The sequence below is a fragment of the Danio rerio genome, chromosome 13, assembly GCF_049306965.1.
Source record: "Danio rerio strain Tuebingen ecotype United States chromosome 13, GRCz12tu, whole genome shotgun sequence".
Taxonomy (NCBI): domain Eukaryota; kingdom Metazoa; phylum Chordata; class Actinopteri; order Cypriniformes; family Danionidae; genus Danio; species Danio rerio.
This window is the reverse complement of record NC_133188.1, coordinates 26,284,125-26,299,821: the sequence shown is the minus strand read 5'-3', so window position 1 is coordinate 26,299,821 and position 15,697 is coordinate 26,284,125. Positions and strand designations below refer to the sequence as shown.

The window sequence follows — 15,697 nt, the reverse complement described above, 5'->3', positions numbered from 1 at the left end:
CCAAACATGGCTCTGAAGAAGAACAAGCATGTCTGTTTAATTGAGAGTAGTAAACATCTTCAGCAGAGACACTGGACGCTGGCTGAGACTCACACACTCTCAACACTTTTAAACAACGCCATCATAAAAGGAAATGTATGCAACGCTGGTATTTGCTTCAACTACCATTCAGCTATATATGCCTTTTTTCACAGAGCATGACATTACTGTAAGAGAAACAGAAGGAATAAAGGATGAAGATGATCAATGGGGCCTTACGGTCCAAACAGGGAAATATTCATGCAGACAAAGTAAATATTAGGGCAGAAAAAGAGCTTGATCTAGTCTAAAATTAAAGGAACAGATTCTGTCATCAAACCTGTTTCTTTCTGCTGTTAAAGACATAGATATACACTACCTAACAAAAAATCCCAGTTGTAAGAGCAGCAAATAATAACTTGACTTCTAATTGATCATTTGGAAAAGTGGCAGAAGGTCTGAATCCCAACTGCATCCCAATCATCACAAATACTGCAGAAAACCTATTGGAACACGCAATGACCCAAGATTCTCACAGAAATCAGTCAAGATTGGTGAAGGAAAAATCATGGTTTGGAGTTACATTCAGTATGAGAGGCCCGCAAGTGATCTGGAGTGGATGGCAACATCAACAGCCTAAGGTATCAAGACATTTGTGCTGCCCATTACATTACAAACTACACGAGAGGGCGAATTCTTCAACAGGATAGCTCTCCTTCTCATACTTTAGCCTCCACATCAAAGTTCCTTAAAGCAAAGGTCAAGGTGCTACAGGATTGGTCAACCCAGTCACCAGACATGAACATTATTGAGCATGTCTGGGGTACAATGAAGGAGGCATTGAAGATGAATCCAAAGAATCTTGATGAACTCTGTGAGTCCAGCAAGACACTTTCTTTGCCATTCCAGATGACTTTATTAATAAGTTTTTTGAGTCACTGCAGAGATCTATGAATGCAGTCCTCCAAGCTCATAAGAGTCATACACAATATTAATTATTTTCCCACTGCACCATGACTTTGTATTCTCTACTGTACATTATTTATGTTAAGTGACAAGGCTTTTGTCTAAGCAAAGTCCGACCTTACTGTACTTAAAAATCAAGACATGATCATATTTTATATTGGTGAAATAAGCGTAATCTAGAGGCCTTTGCCTTTCTTATTAGCCACTTCTGATACCAAATGATCAACTAGAAGTTATTATTTGTTGTTCCTAAAACTTGGATAGGTGAAAAGACTTTTGTCGGGTAGTGTATAAAAGAATATTGGGAACAGAATTGAATTCCATTGTGTTTTATCCTAAGGAAGTCAATGGCTACTAGGGAAACACTTGCTCAGGAGTAGTTGAACTTTTTTTTCGAGAAACTAAATGTGTCACTTGGTTCTTTTTAAGGAACGTAATGGGAATGTAAATGTACAAGATTTAAGATTAAGAAAGACTTAAGATTGTAACATTATTTTTAAAGTAACTTAACTTGAAAAAAAATTTCTACCACGAAATTCAAGGGCTAACACTTTCCAACACTCTTCAAAACAAAAAAATCTTTTGTTTTGTGATTACATTAAGAATAAAATTGGTTTAAGATTGTTTCTTTTATGAACTCCTCGCCAACTTAAAATACTCAGAAACTCAATGAATGTTACATCAAAGGAGCTTTACTGTTGTGAAATACTATGATTTCCTAAGCTCAACAAACAAACATTCCTGTTGAGTTGCATTACTGCATTTCAGAAAATACTTTTGTGCTTTACTCCTATTTGCCCTTTTCCCAGCAAGCATAGGGGCATGAATAAACATTGTGGCTTTCTTTGACTGTTTGCCAGTTTATCTACATCAGTTCTGTTCCTATGATTAGCAACTTGCTGTCTCGGAAGATTTGGTTTGATCAGCTTGTTTGGTTTACTGAATTGGTTTACATGATGAGTTTTCTTGAGATGTCAGTAATTTAGGACTTTGTTCTCCATAAAATGATCATTCCTTTAAGGAAAAGAAGACGATAACATTGAATGTTTAAATTGGGTAAATAAAGGGAATATATTTTAATATTTCAAATCTTGCATACTCCACAGGTGAAAATTGTTGCACAAATAACCTATTTAATAAGCAAGTTATATCCATGTACATTGTCGTTTGAATTTAATTATTTAAGCAGAAGTGAAAGCTCACATTGTTAAAAAAAAAATAGCAATAAATCAAATAGTAATACTGTTTACTTTTCCATTACCTTACAAGCTCTAACATTTTGATTTGTAAATTCAATATTCGTAAAGTTATTTACATTACAATATATTTCTGCATTACAATGAATGCAGGACATGTCATTGGGAGAATTTTTTCATGCAGGAGGAATGCATTTGATTTCAAAGAAATGTGGTAAAGAATTTGCCATAAAAACAGGTAGCAAGATGAATCCATCTTTTGCTAAAGAATAAACAGGAAAACATCAGCATAGTTTCTCCCACACAGAAAATGCTTTGTTTTCTCTTTACTTCTATCATTCATGGTCAAGAACAGTTTCAGCATCACAGACTAACCTAATGAGCTCTTACCCTGCTGTCATCATCTGGTGAATGACTAGCCTTAAACTCACCCGACTGTTTTTTGCCATGTGTCTTGAAGATATTAGGGAGGAGAAAATCACAGATCACAATTTCATTTCACAAAAAGTAAAGAAATGGATAAAATCTTTACAAGTTTAGTTGACTACGGTATATTAGGGCTGTGCGATTGAGGAAAATATCTAATTGTGATTTTTTTTTGACAGCTGTTGCGATTTCGATTTGATTTGTGATTTAATTTAGTAGTCAAGCTTTAGCTCAACAATCTGTATCGGAGATTCTTACTGCTAAAATGCAGTGTTTAAAAAAGGAACTGAAAAGATTTGACTTAACTTAAACATTTATTCACAATTGCAGCTAATCCATGAAAACTGACATCTTCACGCTCACTTTAGAAAAGTTGGTCCCACTTTATATTAAGTGGCCTTAACTAATATGTACTTAAACAGGAATTAATAGTTTGTTACAATGTACTTAATGTGTAAATACATGTATTTATTGTGTACTTATGATTTATTAAATACCTATATGTATTTACATCTGTAGTTAACTTCTGTAATTACATTTGTAAATACACTGCTGACCATTCCCTACACCTTAACCTACCCTTAAACCTACCCAGACCACCAAACCTGTCCATAACCCAACCCCTATCCCAACTCAAGAGCACCACAAGTGTTCTCAAATACATTATGAACACAGTAAGAACATTGTATTTATTTTTTGATGCAAGTACATAGTAATTAAGGACACTTAATATAAAGTGGGACCGAAAAGTTAAACAAAATAAATTAAAAACATAATAAGATAATGATATATTTTATATTAGAGATTAATCTAGATTAATCAGAGACCATAACTGTGATTAATGCATTTTCTGTTATCAGTCGATAACCTTATTCATATGCCTGAAACCTAAAATAAACATTACTTGTTTGAAAACACTGATCAACTTTTATTTATGGCAAGTGTAACAAGAGTCTTTCAAGACAAGAGTGATTGAGGTAAAGCACGTAAAAACAGAACATAATCAAATGTGAAAAAGGGTTAACTAAGATAACTGAACTTCTAGATGAACCTCAATTGGAAACTAATAATAAAGTTTAGAAACAAATATTTGAATAAATGTGTACTATTACAATGTATTATATTGCATATAAACAACACATCATTATAATAACGAACAACAATACTATTATTACTATAGCTTGTGTTCTACATGATTAAAATAACTTTCTTATGGTCTGAAGCCAAAACTACCAATTCTGGGGCCGTTAGAGACTCCACTTACACTCATCTGCTTTTTTTACTAATTAAACATTTCCCCACCACCTCCAAACACACTTTTAGCTCAACTGCTGAGAGCTATCTTTACAACCACACTGATATAACAGCGATCATGCCATCTAAAACAGAGCAGCATTTAAAATAGCTTCTGATATCACGTCACGCCATACAGAAGCCTATTATGTCTGGAAGATGTTGTATTGCACAGCTGTGTCTGGATGAGTCAAACACCCCTTTCACACATACAGACCTTTCCGGAAAATTACCGGCAATTTTCCGGAAAGGTTGTATGTGTGAACAGGTCCTTTTTGAAAATACCGGTAAATTCGTTCTGGCTATTTTCCGGAAAGAGAAGTTGTAACATTACCGGCAATTTGCCGGAATGCTGCGCTGTGTGAACGCAGAAGGAAGATTTCCGGAATAAGCTCGTGCACGTCTAGAACGTGCTGACGTAAGACTTCTGCTTTAGCCAATCACAACAGTCAGACGCATTTACGTCCGCGCGGTTTGTGAGAATAAAAGCCTTTGAATATTTTTCCAGACACATTTAGCTGCTAGAAGTTAGTCAGATAACGTCTATATGTTCTTCTTAATGCCAACTGTGCAAATAATCATCGATAAGATGCTTATGATAAGCCGTTGTTTGTTTACCTTCAAGCTTTGCGTGTGCCCATGAAACAGCCTGTGAGCGTCAGCACACGCACATATTATGAACATCTCGACATGCGAATATGATCCAGTGAAAGTTGTTTACAATATTGATCATCAAAAGAGTTTGTAATTTAGTCAAATGTTTACAAATTCAAGCGCAGCCGTTTAAAGCTCATTTGTGGTGAATGATGTCAGAATTTACCGGTATTTTGGAATGGATGTGTGAATGCTCTTTTCCGGAAAATTTCCGTAACGTCCTCGCCTGTGTGAACAGCGCTTTTTTGAACATACCGGTAAAGTCGTTCCGTAAATTTTCCGGATATTTACCGGTATCACTGTGTGAAAGGGGCTAAAGTCTCCAGGCCGTCACTGGAAAAAAAAAAAAAAAACACAACAGCATGGATGTTCTGGAGCATCATAATGACTTTCACGCTTAGGATTCAAAGCAGCGCGTAATGGGGCAGCTTTTGATATCGAATGACTGACAAAGCTCATAAGGCATACTGGGGTTTGTTCGGTAGGTAATAAAAATAAAAACGGACCAGACTGAGATCTGGGATATTGCATTTTGGCGCCTAAGTGAGCAGCTTGGGGTCAGGGACATAGTAGTGGCCAAATATGATAGAAGTGCTAGGAAAATTCATAACTTTGACCTTTGGTAAAACATGAGAATGTAGAGTTTCTAGGTATATTTTGGTAGTGTGTAAGGAGTGTTACATTTTCTGAATGGCAATTTTGAGATAAGGAAATATGCTTATTGAGAATATTAAGGAGAATGGCTGCCAAGAATGAAACATTATTGTCAAACGATATCTGATATTTGTTGTCAGTAAGTACATGTTATTTTCTCTGAGCTTTTAGTTTTACTGTGCTTTTTGTTTTGCATAATAATAAAATAATTATAATTAGCTGGGTTAACAAACTTCAAAAATAAATTTAAAAGATGATCATCATCTTAAAGTGTATTTAATTTACTAATTAATGGATGATTTTTTATGTATTTGTACATCATGTACAGTATACTGGCCATAATATCAAATACGTTGCTTAGTGTTATAAGTACATTGTTTTAATTTTCAGGATTTGAATGATTTGTTTACATAAATAAATTACTGTATATGAACCAAAAATAATATATTATAGTTATTGTCATATACTTGAATAAGCCTTTTTTGCTTGCTTGTTTTTGATTATAACAATTTAAACAAGTCAGTAAGAAATTAAAATAATTTTAAAACATTTTGATATTTGCACAATGTTGGATAAAAAAAAAAAAACATAAACAGTACACAAATTACATTCAACCCAGGCTCATTAAAAAGAAAACGTACCGCTATATACATTTCCGGAGAGTGCCAAATACATTCCAGGAGGTACATTTTTTTGGGCAGTTTTTGTGTCTGCAAATCCACCAGAGGCCATTGTGTATGTTTTTTCAGATCTCAAATTTCTCTCAAGAGTGCCGGTCGCACATGCTGTTCTAGCATAAATCCATCAGAAGCCGCTGACTGACTGACTGATTGAGTGACTGACTGAGTGACTGACCGACCGACCGACCCAGGTTCTCCTTCCCTAAACCCAACCAATGGTGTTTTCAAAAGCACTGATTGACCCGCCAGCCCACTTCCCTAAACCCAATCGACAGTTTTAAAAAGCAATCTAGAAGCAAAAGCTCTTGTCTGATTTTTACCATGTTTTCAGATTTTACCACATTCACACGTTATTTACTTGTTTATTTTTATTTTTGGCTTCTGTTTTTGTTTTACTCGCTTTTTGGAACCGTTCTTCATTGTACTCAAACCCTGCTGTCATGGTCAACTCCGATCTGCGTCTCAAGTCTGCCAACATACGCAGTGAGCTAGTGGACAAACTGGTAATAGCGGATAAGGCGTCCACACAGAGGTAAGCAGTCAGCTAGGACGCTTAAATACGTGAAGAGGAACGTCGTCATACCGCCCTTTAGCGTTCATTTTAATGACAAATGCAGCCATACATAATTCTGGCTACAAAATTTACAATCTCTAGCAATGTATATACAGTTGAAGTCCGAATTATTAGCCTCCCTGAATTATTAGCCCCCCTGTTTATTTTTTTCCCCCAATTTCTGTTTAACGGAAAGAAGATTTTTTTCAACACATTTCTAAACATAATAGTTTCAATATCTCATTTCCAATAACTGATTTAATTAATCTTTGTCATGATGACAGTAAATAATATTTGACTAGACCAAGACACTTCTATACAGCTTAAAGTGACATTTAAAGGCTTAACTAGGTTAAATAGGTTAACTAGGCAGGATAGGGTATTTATTGGTAATTGTATAACAATAGTTTGTTCTCTACACGATCAAAAAAAATATTGCTTAAAGGGGCTAATTATATTGAAATGGGTTTAAAAAAAAATTTAAAACTGCTTTTATTCTAGCCGAAATAAAACAAATAAGACTTTCTCCAGAAGAAAAAAAATATTATCAGACATACAGTGAAAAGAAATTCAAATGGGGGGCTAATAATTCTGACTTTAACTGTAGGGCTACATTTTCAGAATTAGCCAGTGTCGATTACACAACAGCTTCTACAGGAACGCCTAGTATATCTACACCCACTCAACAGAATCAGAATTGCATCCGTTCAATTAAATTCCTAATCTAAATTTGACTTGCAGTGCTCAGAAGCAAAAAACAGGAAACATAGTTGTATGTAAAACATGGTTCAAATATGTAAATATTTGTTTTACAAATTTTGAAACCCTGCCATGAATAAAAATCTGATAACAAAGAATTGATTGTTTTATGCTCATATTGCGCCAATAGTATTCAGCATTAAATATATCAGATTCTTGGGCATTCATTTATAGATTCATTCTGGGTTTTGTTTGTTTGTTTGTTTGTTTGTTTGTTTGTTTGTTTGTTTGTTTGTTTGTTTGTTTGTTTGTTTGTTTGTTTGTTTGTTTGTTTGTTTGTTTGTTTGTTTTTATTAATTTTATGAATCACCAAGGACCACATTTTGAGCTAAAAGTTCCTAATTTGATGTTCAACTAAGGAAGAAAATACATGTTTTTTTTCTGTGAGCTTTTGGTTTTACACTTCCTTTTTGCAGGAATGATTTATTAAATTATTTTTGCATAATAATAAAATAATAATAATAATTAGCTTGCTTTATATATAGCATATCTTTTACACAGCGGATGCCATTCCAGGTAAAAATGCATACACACTCATTCACACACAAACACTACAGACAATTTAGTTTAGTGAAATATTATAAATTTCATTAATAAAAGCTCAACTGCCTGAGTAAATTAGAACTGCTTACAATAAACAAAATAATAAAAAACTAACACTAAAGTGTCATTATGACAGCGCAAGCATAAACAAAAAAAGGTATATTTCCATTTTTTATTTTATTTTTTTTTTTGGAATAAAGATATTTAGCACTATGAAAAGCAGTCAACAACTCGTCAATAATATTAACCAGCAGACATTTTTGGCATCCCACTTGCAGTGCAGACAGAGACAACTGTTTCAGCCTCTCAGTTATGTGGCTGGTGCCTGATAATTTTGTCAGGGGATGTCGACTATTCAACCACACCTAAAAATGGCTCTATGATAATCCAGACATTTCAAGTGCTTCCCTAATGATGGAGGACCCCGAATCTCAGCGCTGAGCAACACCACCTGGCACAGACTTTATAAAGCAAACCAAGCACACACACACACACACACACACACACACACACACTTGGACTTTCACACTCTCTTGAAAGTTGAACAGTTCATATCAGCCTAAGAAAACACAATATTAGCACATTATCTAAAGAATCATTGTGCTGAGTGTCCCAACTATCTGTTACATGGCGCATGTACTCAATGAATAACGTTCAAGCCCTGATGTATCATCGTCACTTTCAGTCTAAATATGAAGTGCATTCAAACTATGAACTTTCGTCATCCCAACACTGACCTCAAGCCAGCTGGTCCACAATCTGTCAAAGCAGTAAGAGGTGAAAAGGAAAATCTGTCAGCATAACACAATCTGAAGTAGAGACAGTCTGTTCAACTTCTTGTTTGCATTAGCTTGCTGCTTTGTGCACACAGACCTTGAAATTTGTAGCCTTACAAAACACACAGAGTCGCATTCGCTTCAAGTGCCACTCAATGCCACACGCAGTCAATAGGGCAGAAGGAGAATATGGGCTGAGATGAGGGTTGCTAAGCAACATGGTATAACATTCAAACAGTTGGATATGAGTGGATGTGTCGTCTGTTGGAGGATGCCTCAATCACAAGTGAACACAAACACAGATATTCAAAATGCAGATGATTGTTTGTGTTGCTTTACAGTTAAATAAGCAGCAGGTTTATAATAACTTACATTTTAGACATAAATTTACATAAATATGTGTATTTGTGTATTTGTCTTAACCCTTCACTTTGTACTATTCAGTGTTATAAAAAAATTATGCAGATTTGGGTAAAAAAAATCCATCAATCGAGTCATTTAATTCCTGAATGAATCAGAAATTGTATAAATCCGCAAAATTGAATCTGCTGGCTTATTTCATTACTAAATTAATTGATTTTATAAACAAAGCAGCCCAGTCTATTACTTACTCATTTGTTTAGTTCCTGAATTAATCAATTGAAAACAATGTTGTAAATGATTTACTGACTCATTCACTTGTTTAGTTCTTGATTAAATCTATGTATTTTTAAATAAATCTGATGAGTGATTGATTGACAGACTCACTCATTTGTTTACTTCCCAAATAGATCAACAAACTTTCAATCAACTTAATCACTCACTCATTTCACAACTAAATGAATCAGTAGGGTTTAACAAACCAGCTCAGTCTCTGATTCACTGACTAACTCAGCCGCTTCAATAATCAATCAAGCATTACTTAATAAATCTGCTTTGTGAATGAATCACTGACTCCCTCATTTGTTTAGTTATTGAATAAATCTATGTATTTTTAAATAAATCAGATAAGAGAATGATTCACAGACTCACTCAATAGTTTACTTCCCAAATGAATCAACATTTTTTCAATCAACTTATTCACTCACTCATTTCACAACTAAATGAATCAGTATTGTTTAACAAGCCAGCTCTGTCTATGATTCACTGACCAACTCAGCTGCTTCATTGCTGAATGAATCAAGCATTATTTAATAAATCTGCTTCGTGAATGATTTACTGACTCACTCATTTATTTAGTTTCTAAATTGATACATCTTTTGTGAATGATTCACTGACTCATCCACTTGATTAGTTCTTGAATAAATCAATGTATTTTTTAAATAAATCAGACAAGAGAATGATTCACAGACTCACTCATTTGTTTACTTCCTAAATGAATCAACATTTTTTTCAAATCAACTTAATCACTCACTCATTTCACAACTATATGAATCAGTATTGTTTAACAAACCAGCTCTGTCAATGATTCACTGACTAACTCAGCTGCTTCATTGCTGAATGAATCAAGCATTATTTAATAAACCAGCTTCATGAATGATTCACTGACTCATCCACTTGTTTAGTTCTTAATTAAATCAATGTATTTTACATAAATCTGATGAGAGAATGATTCATAGACTGAATCATTTGTTTACTTCCTAAATGAATTAACACTTTTTCAATAAATCTGCTGTCAGTGACGAAATCATTCACTCATTTTATTAATAAATAAAACTGTTTAACAAACCAGCTCAGTTTATGATTCACTGACTCACTACCCATTTCATTGCTGAATGAATCCTGCATCATTTAATAAATCTGCAGTGTGAATGACTTATTGAATCACTAATTAGTTAGGTTCCTGAAAAGATGATTTTTTTTCTGTGAAGGATTCACTGACTCATTTACTTGTTTAGTTCTTAAATAAATAATTTTAGCATTTATTCATTTTCTTTTCACCTTAGTTCCTTTATTAATCTGGGGTCGCCACAGCAGAATGAACTGCCAACTTATCCAGCATACGTTTTACAGTATGCAGCAGATGCCCTTCCAGCTGCAACCCATCACTGGGAAACATCCATGCACTCTCATTCACACACATACACTACAGATTATTTTATCACAAACCAGCACAGTCTATAATTCACTGACTCACTCACTTTTTTCCTTGCTTAATGAATCAAGCATTAATTAATAAATCTGCTGTGTGAATGATACAATGAATCACTTATTTGTTTAGTTCCTGAATTAATAAATGACTCATTCACTTGTTTAGTTCTTGGTTAAATCAACGTATTTCTAAGTAAATCTGATGAGTGAATGATTCACAGACGCACTCATTTGTTTACTTCATAAATGAATCAACTTTTTTTCTCCAATAAATCTGCTGTGTGAATGATTCAATGACTTACTCAATTGCTTAGTTTGCAAATTAATCAGTTATTTTTGATTGAATGAACTAAGTGAATGATTTAATGACTCACTCTTTTTGATCCTGAATGAATCAGTGTGTGTGTGTGTGTGTGTGTGTGTGTTTGTGTGTGTGTGTGTGTGTGTGTGTGTGTGTGTGTGTGTGTGTGTGTGTGTGTGTGTGTGTGTGTGTGTTTTTTAAGCAAATCAGTTGAGCGAATACAGTAAAATATATATCAAGACCTTTCCTTATTCAGTTCAGAAAATACTAAATATAATGTATTTCTGTAATTATTAAATGCCTGGCTTTGCTTTTTTTTAAACACGTGTATTATAATTTCTGAATATGTTTTTTTTTTTTTTTTGGATTTCAATAATTTAAAGAATATAAATCAATTAAATGTGCTGCTTTAACTAGGCATGGGATGATAACCGTTTTCAAGTTATACCACGGTTTGAAAAAGTCAAGGTTTAAAAAAATGCCAAAATGTTCTGCTATACCGTTCCTAAATTATCTGTAAGATTTTTTATTTGCGTTTTTTAGGACAAAAGTATCTCCAGCAGAAAAGGTATCTAAAGATGCAGTTTTAAATTGTAAAGAAATCAGTGTTTTTGAAATTAATGAAGACAGCAGAAGTCAATCAGTGATTCATTTAAATTATTCAGCCTGACATGTTTACTGTTACTAAATAATGTAAATGTTTAATAAATTAAATATATTGTGTTCAAAGCAGAAAAAAAGTTTTACTTTTTTATCCAGACATTTAAAAAGAACTTATTTTAGAGCAGTGACCACAATACCATCAAACCGTGATTTTTTATCCAAGGTTATCATACCGTTAAAATCTTATACCGGTCCATTGCTAGCTTCAACACTGTAAAACTGCCACAAATCCAATTAGATTTTAATTGCTGCAATATGCAGAATGGAAGTTCTGTTTTTAAGCAAATGAATAAATCCACTAGAAAATAACACAAACTATTATAATTGTTATTGTACGACTAACAATTGACTATCTATTACACAAATTTGCTGGACATTTTTACACATTAAAATTCACGTGTCACAGACAAATCCAACAAAACCTGTGACTTCATAATTAGACCCAAGTACTATTGTTAGAAAAATCAGAGGATACCATTAACACAGTAATCCCCTCAGCCCAATCCATGTGTGTGACTCAGGGCCTCCTCAAAAGCAACATGAATGGGAAAATGCAATTTTAATCCCACTCACAGCACTTCCTCTATCTATTATAGCAGTGCTTCAGTCCATCTGCTATCATATGCCTGCCCTAACACTCAAACCATCTCTGCCTGCTTGCACTTGAGAGATATGCGAAACGAAAAACATGCTTAAAAGCACGAAATCGCTAAAGCTTCCAATTTCCAAGAAGCAATATGTGAAGTGGCAGCAAATGACACAATAAGAAACAGAATAATAGCAAGTTATTAGCAGTCAAATCACGTCTGGCCATAATCGCAGTGCTACAAAAAGGCTTTTTTCTAACTTGACTGACCCACAACAAATCCTAGCAGTGCTTAAACCCAAAATACTCCAAGATTCTGAAATTTTACTGATTGTAGATACTAAATATGTCTGATATTCCAGTAATCTGGTGTTCCTATGTATATTAGAGTTCGTAATATCATTCACAATTCATTTAAACAGAGTTTCTCCACTTATCATTTAGGCGCCTGTTCACAGCACTGGACAGTAACATGATTCTACACAAAGCTTATCAAATATTAAGCAGCCAACACAAATTATTCATCATCTTTGTAAGGAGCCGGCTTCCAAAGACGCTGGCAGCAACTTCTCCCAAATGTTGCAGTCTCTCACCTACTTGAGATTTTAATGCTGTTCACTTCCTCTACACTGAAATACTAGATTTCTCCTGTGCTAGAGAACCATGATAACATCATGCATGCCTGGCACAGGTGCTGAGCTGAAACTTCTATAAACATGCATGATCTATTTTCACTGGGTGTGAGTTTTAAGGTGTGAGGCGTTCTCTTTTTACATTTGCCACTATAAAAGTTTTTAGTTTGAGTGCTAAAAATTGCATTGAAACTATGACATAATAATAATAAGGAAGATGACAGAACTTATTAATGCTTTATGTTGTTTGATAATATGGTCACACTTTACAGTAAGGTTTCATTAGTTATTGCTGGCTAATGTATTCACTAAACGTAACACTTTTGTTGATTGTCAGCATTTATTAATACATCGTCCAAAGTATAAAAGCCAACGTTTTGGGGGTTACAAAAACAATGAATGATTAATGTTAATTTGGGTAATAAATACTGTGATGAATGTATTGTAGCTCATTTGTTTCAGTAAATAAATTAACGTATATTAACTATTATTATGGAAACTATTATTATTATGATAAAGAGTTACCAATAATGCTAATAACTGGACAAAATCCTGTGGTAAGCAATACTTTTTAACATTTAGTGATATGCAGGTTACGCACTTTGACAATGCAGCTCTTGTCACTTCAGTAAATTTTCTGACTAACCTCACTCATACACGCTCATATGTAAGACAGTTTGTGGTAGTATTGATAACGTAAACTTTTAACTACAGTGACAAATGCAGTAATTACACATACACATACACACAAATTAGATTTAAACTCATCTAATATATTTAACTAATCTCAAAAGAATAACTTTCGGTTTTGTAAATTGAACAATTTTTACATTTGGGAACTTGTCATGATGTAATCTACATTTTAAATAATAATATCTTCTTGTTAGATCAATATATCTTTAATATCTTTAATAATAATAATCTTCAAAATATCTTTATCTTATTAGGTTTTTCAATGTGCTGTCTACAGTTTTAAGTTTAACACAAAATATGGTACAATATTGATGTACTGTATAATAATGAATGCAAACTCCATGTATATAAAAAGAACTTCATTATTCTCATACTAGAGTTTTATATGCAAAATGAAATTCAAGTTACATTAAAAGAATATTCTCTGCATATATTTCTGAAAAGTTGGTTTCTTTTTCGTAGCGTAAAGAACATTTTAATAGTGTAAAAAAAACTGTTTTAGCAATAAAGAAAACTTCTGTGGATGTTAAGGTTTCTTTGTGAAACCATACTAATAAACCTTTGTTTTAAAGTGCATTTATAAACCAGAGATGATGGATCACGTGGAGCAGACCTTAGACAAGTTCCAAAAAACACCTTAAGATTACAGGGTGCCTATATGCATATATTGTATAGTTTAATCTGTAACAATAAAAGCACAAATCTAAAATTACTATTATACCAATGGTGTTCTAATTTACCTGACAAAAAAAATAAATAAAGTAATGGCTTTTATGTGTTCTAAAATCTAAAAGAAAATGCATGAAATGCTATATATATATATATATATATATATATATATATATATATATATATATATATATATATATATATATATATATATATATATAAAATAGAAGAATTCAAAAATCTTAGAGGCCAAGTGTTTTGTGTCCTCCCTCCAGAAGAATCCTCCAAAAACTGTTTCACTTCTACAGTCCATCCAGCACAGGCTACCGTACATCTGCCGCAATAAACCGTACTGCATTAGCATTTATTTTTGTGAACGGGCGGTTATAATCGCATTCTGACACTAAAAGTCTAGATTATGTGTCCCGTTAAAAACCATCTTCATAGCAGTGGATTGAACTCTCACTGTCCTGCTCCCTCCGCATATCCACTTAATTCCTTATTTGGATGTCAAGTGCAGGCGAAGTCAGAGCGCTTTTTCCTGCGAAACACAGATTAATCCCCCTCTCCTCTCCTTCGTGTGGCACCTTACAGTATAAACGCTGCTATTTCATGTCGCAGTTAACGAAGCCATAAATGTATCACAAGACTAGTGCTGAAGTGACAGAAACAGTAACCCACGTTGCCGCACTTCTGCACCGCACGTTTGTCTGCATTGGACGGCCGCTGCGGTTCATTACAATAAACCCTCAGGCAAATAATAGTGTACAGACGACAAGTAAACAAGCAAACTTTCCGGTTTAGCCTGATGTGAAATGTCACGGAGACGTGTAGATATATAGGGTGATGATATATGGGTTGTGTCATGCTTACCTTTCTGAGGAAGCAGTCCAGGTTTCCGTATTGATAACGCAGCACAATTGAGTGACGGTGACCGCACGCCGCTCGACCGTGCGCGGAGACTCTCATGCGTGCATCACTGGATCACTGATGAGGGGGTGGAGGACAGGACAGGACAGTAGCTACAGGGGCGTTCCGGAGGAGCTCACAATTGATCAAACTTAGATTTTTAAGATCCATTTTAAATACATATTTAAACGATCGGTAATAATAGCAATAGCTATACATAATACATATTTAATTTTGTTAATATTTTAGTATTTCATCCTAAATTACAACAGCGCGATGCCTGGTTGTTTTTCTTCATATTCGACGTTTTGGAGTCTTAACTATTTTTTTAAAGTAACTTTTTACAAATTATTTTAATCTTGCATCCTCTTTTTAATTCGATGAAGCCCCCTAGTGGACATGACCTTCAACAAAAGCTTTGAATTGTCACTTGTAAAAGTGTACTTTGAGTTACCAGTTATCACCAATTTATACATACTGTATTAAGTTCCAATTAGTGCAATATAAAATTTATCTAGTAGAAATGAAACTCAATTGCAGATATTTTTTTTTTTTCGAGAACAACACTATACCGAATGTATTTAAAAGTTACTCGGGCCTGTTTTCATATCTAAAGTAGACTATTATTTTGCAGTGTTTGATCAAACTTTTTATTC

The 15,697-nt window shown here is 33.9% G+C and overlaps 1 protein-coding gene across 46 annotated transcripts in view; it reads right to left on the bottom strand.

Annotated features, from left to right (window-relative positions):
• Positions 1 to 15,121, bottom strand: part of sorbs1 (sorbin and SH3 domain containing 1) — a 103,498-nt gene extending 88,377 nt beyond the window's left edge. For all 46 annotated transcript variants that reach the window (XM_068213034.2, XM_068213039.2, XM_068213043.2 and 43 more), the window contains exon 1: positions 15,006 to 15,121. In XM_068213034.2, the coding sequence (XP_068069135.2) occupies positions 15,006 to 15,101 (96 nt within the window). In that variant the 5' untranslated portion in view covers positions 15,102 to 15,121. The remainder of the gene's footprint in view (positions 1 to 15,005) is intronic.
• Positions 15,122 to 15,697: the final 576 nt, after the last annotated feature.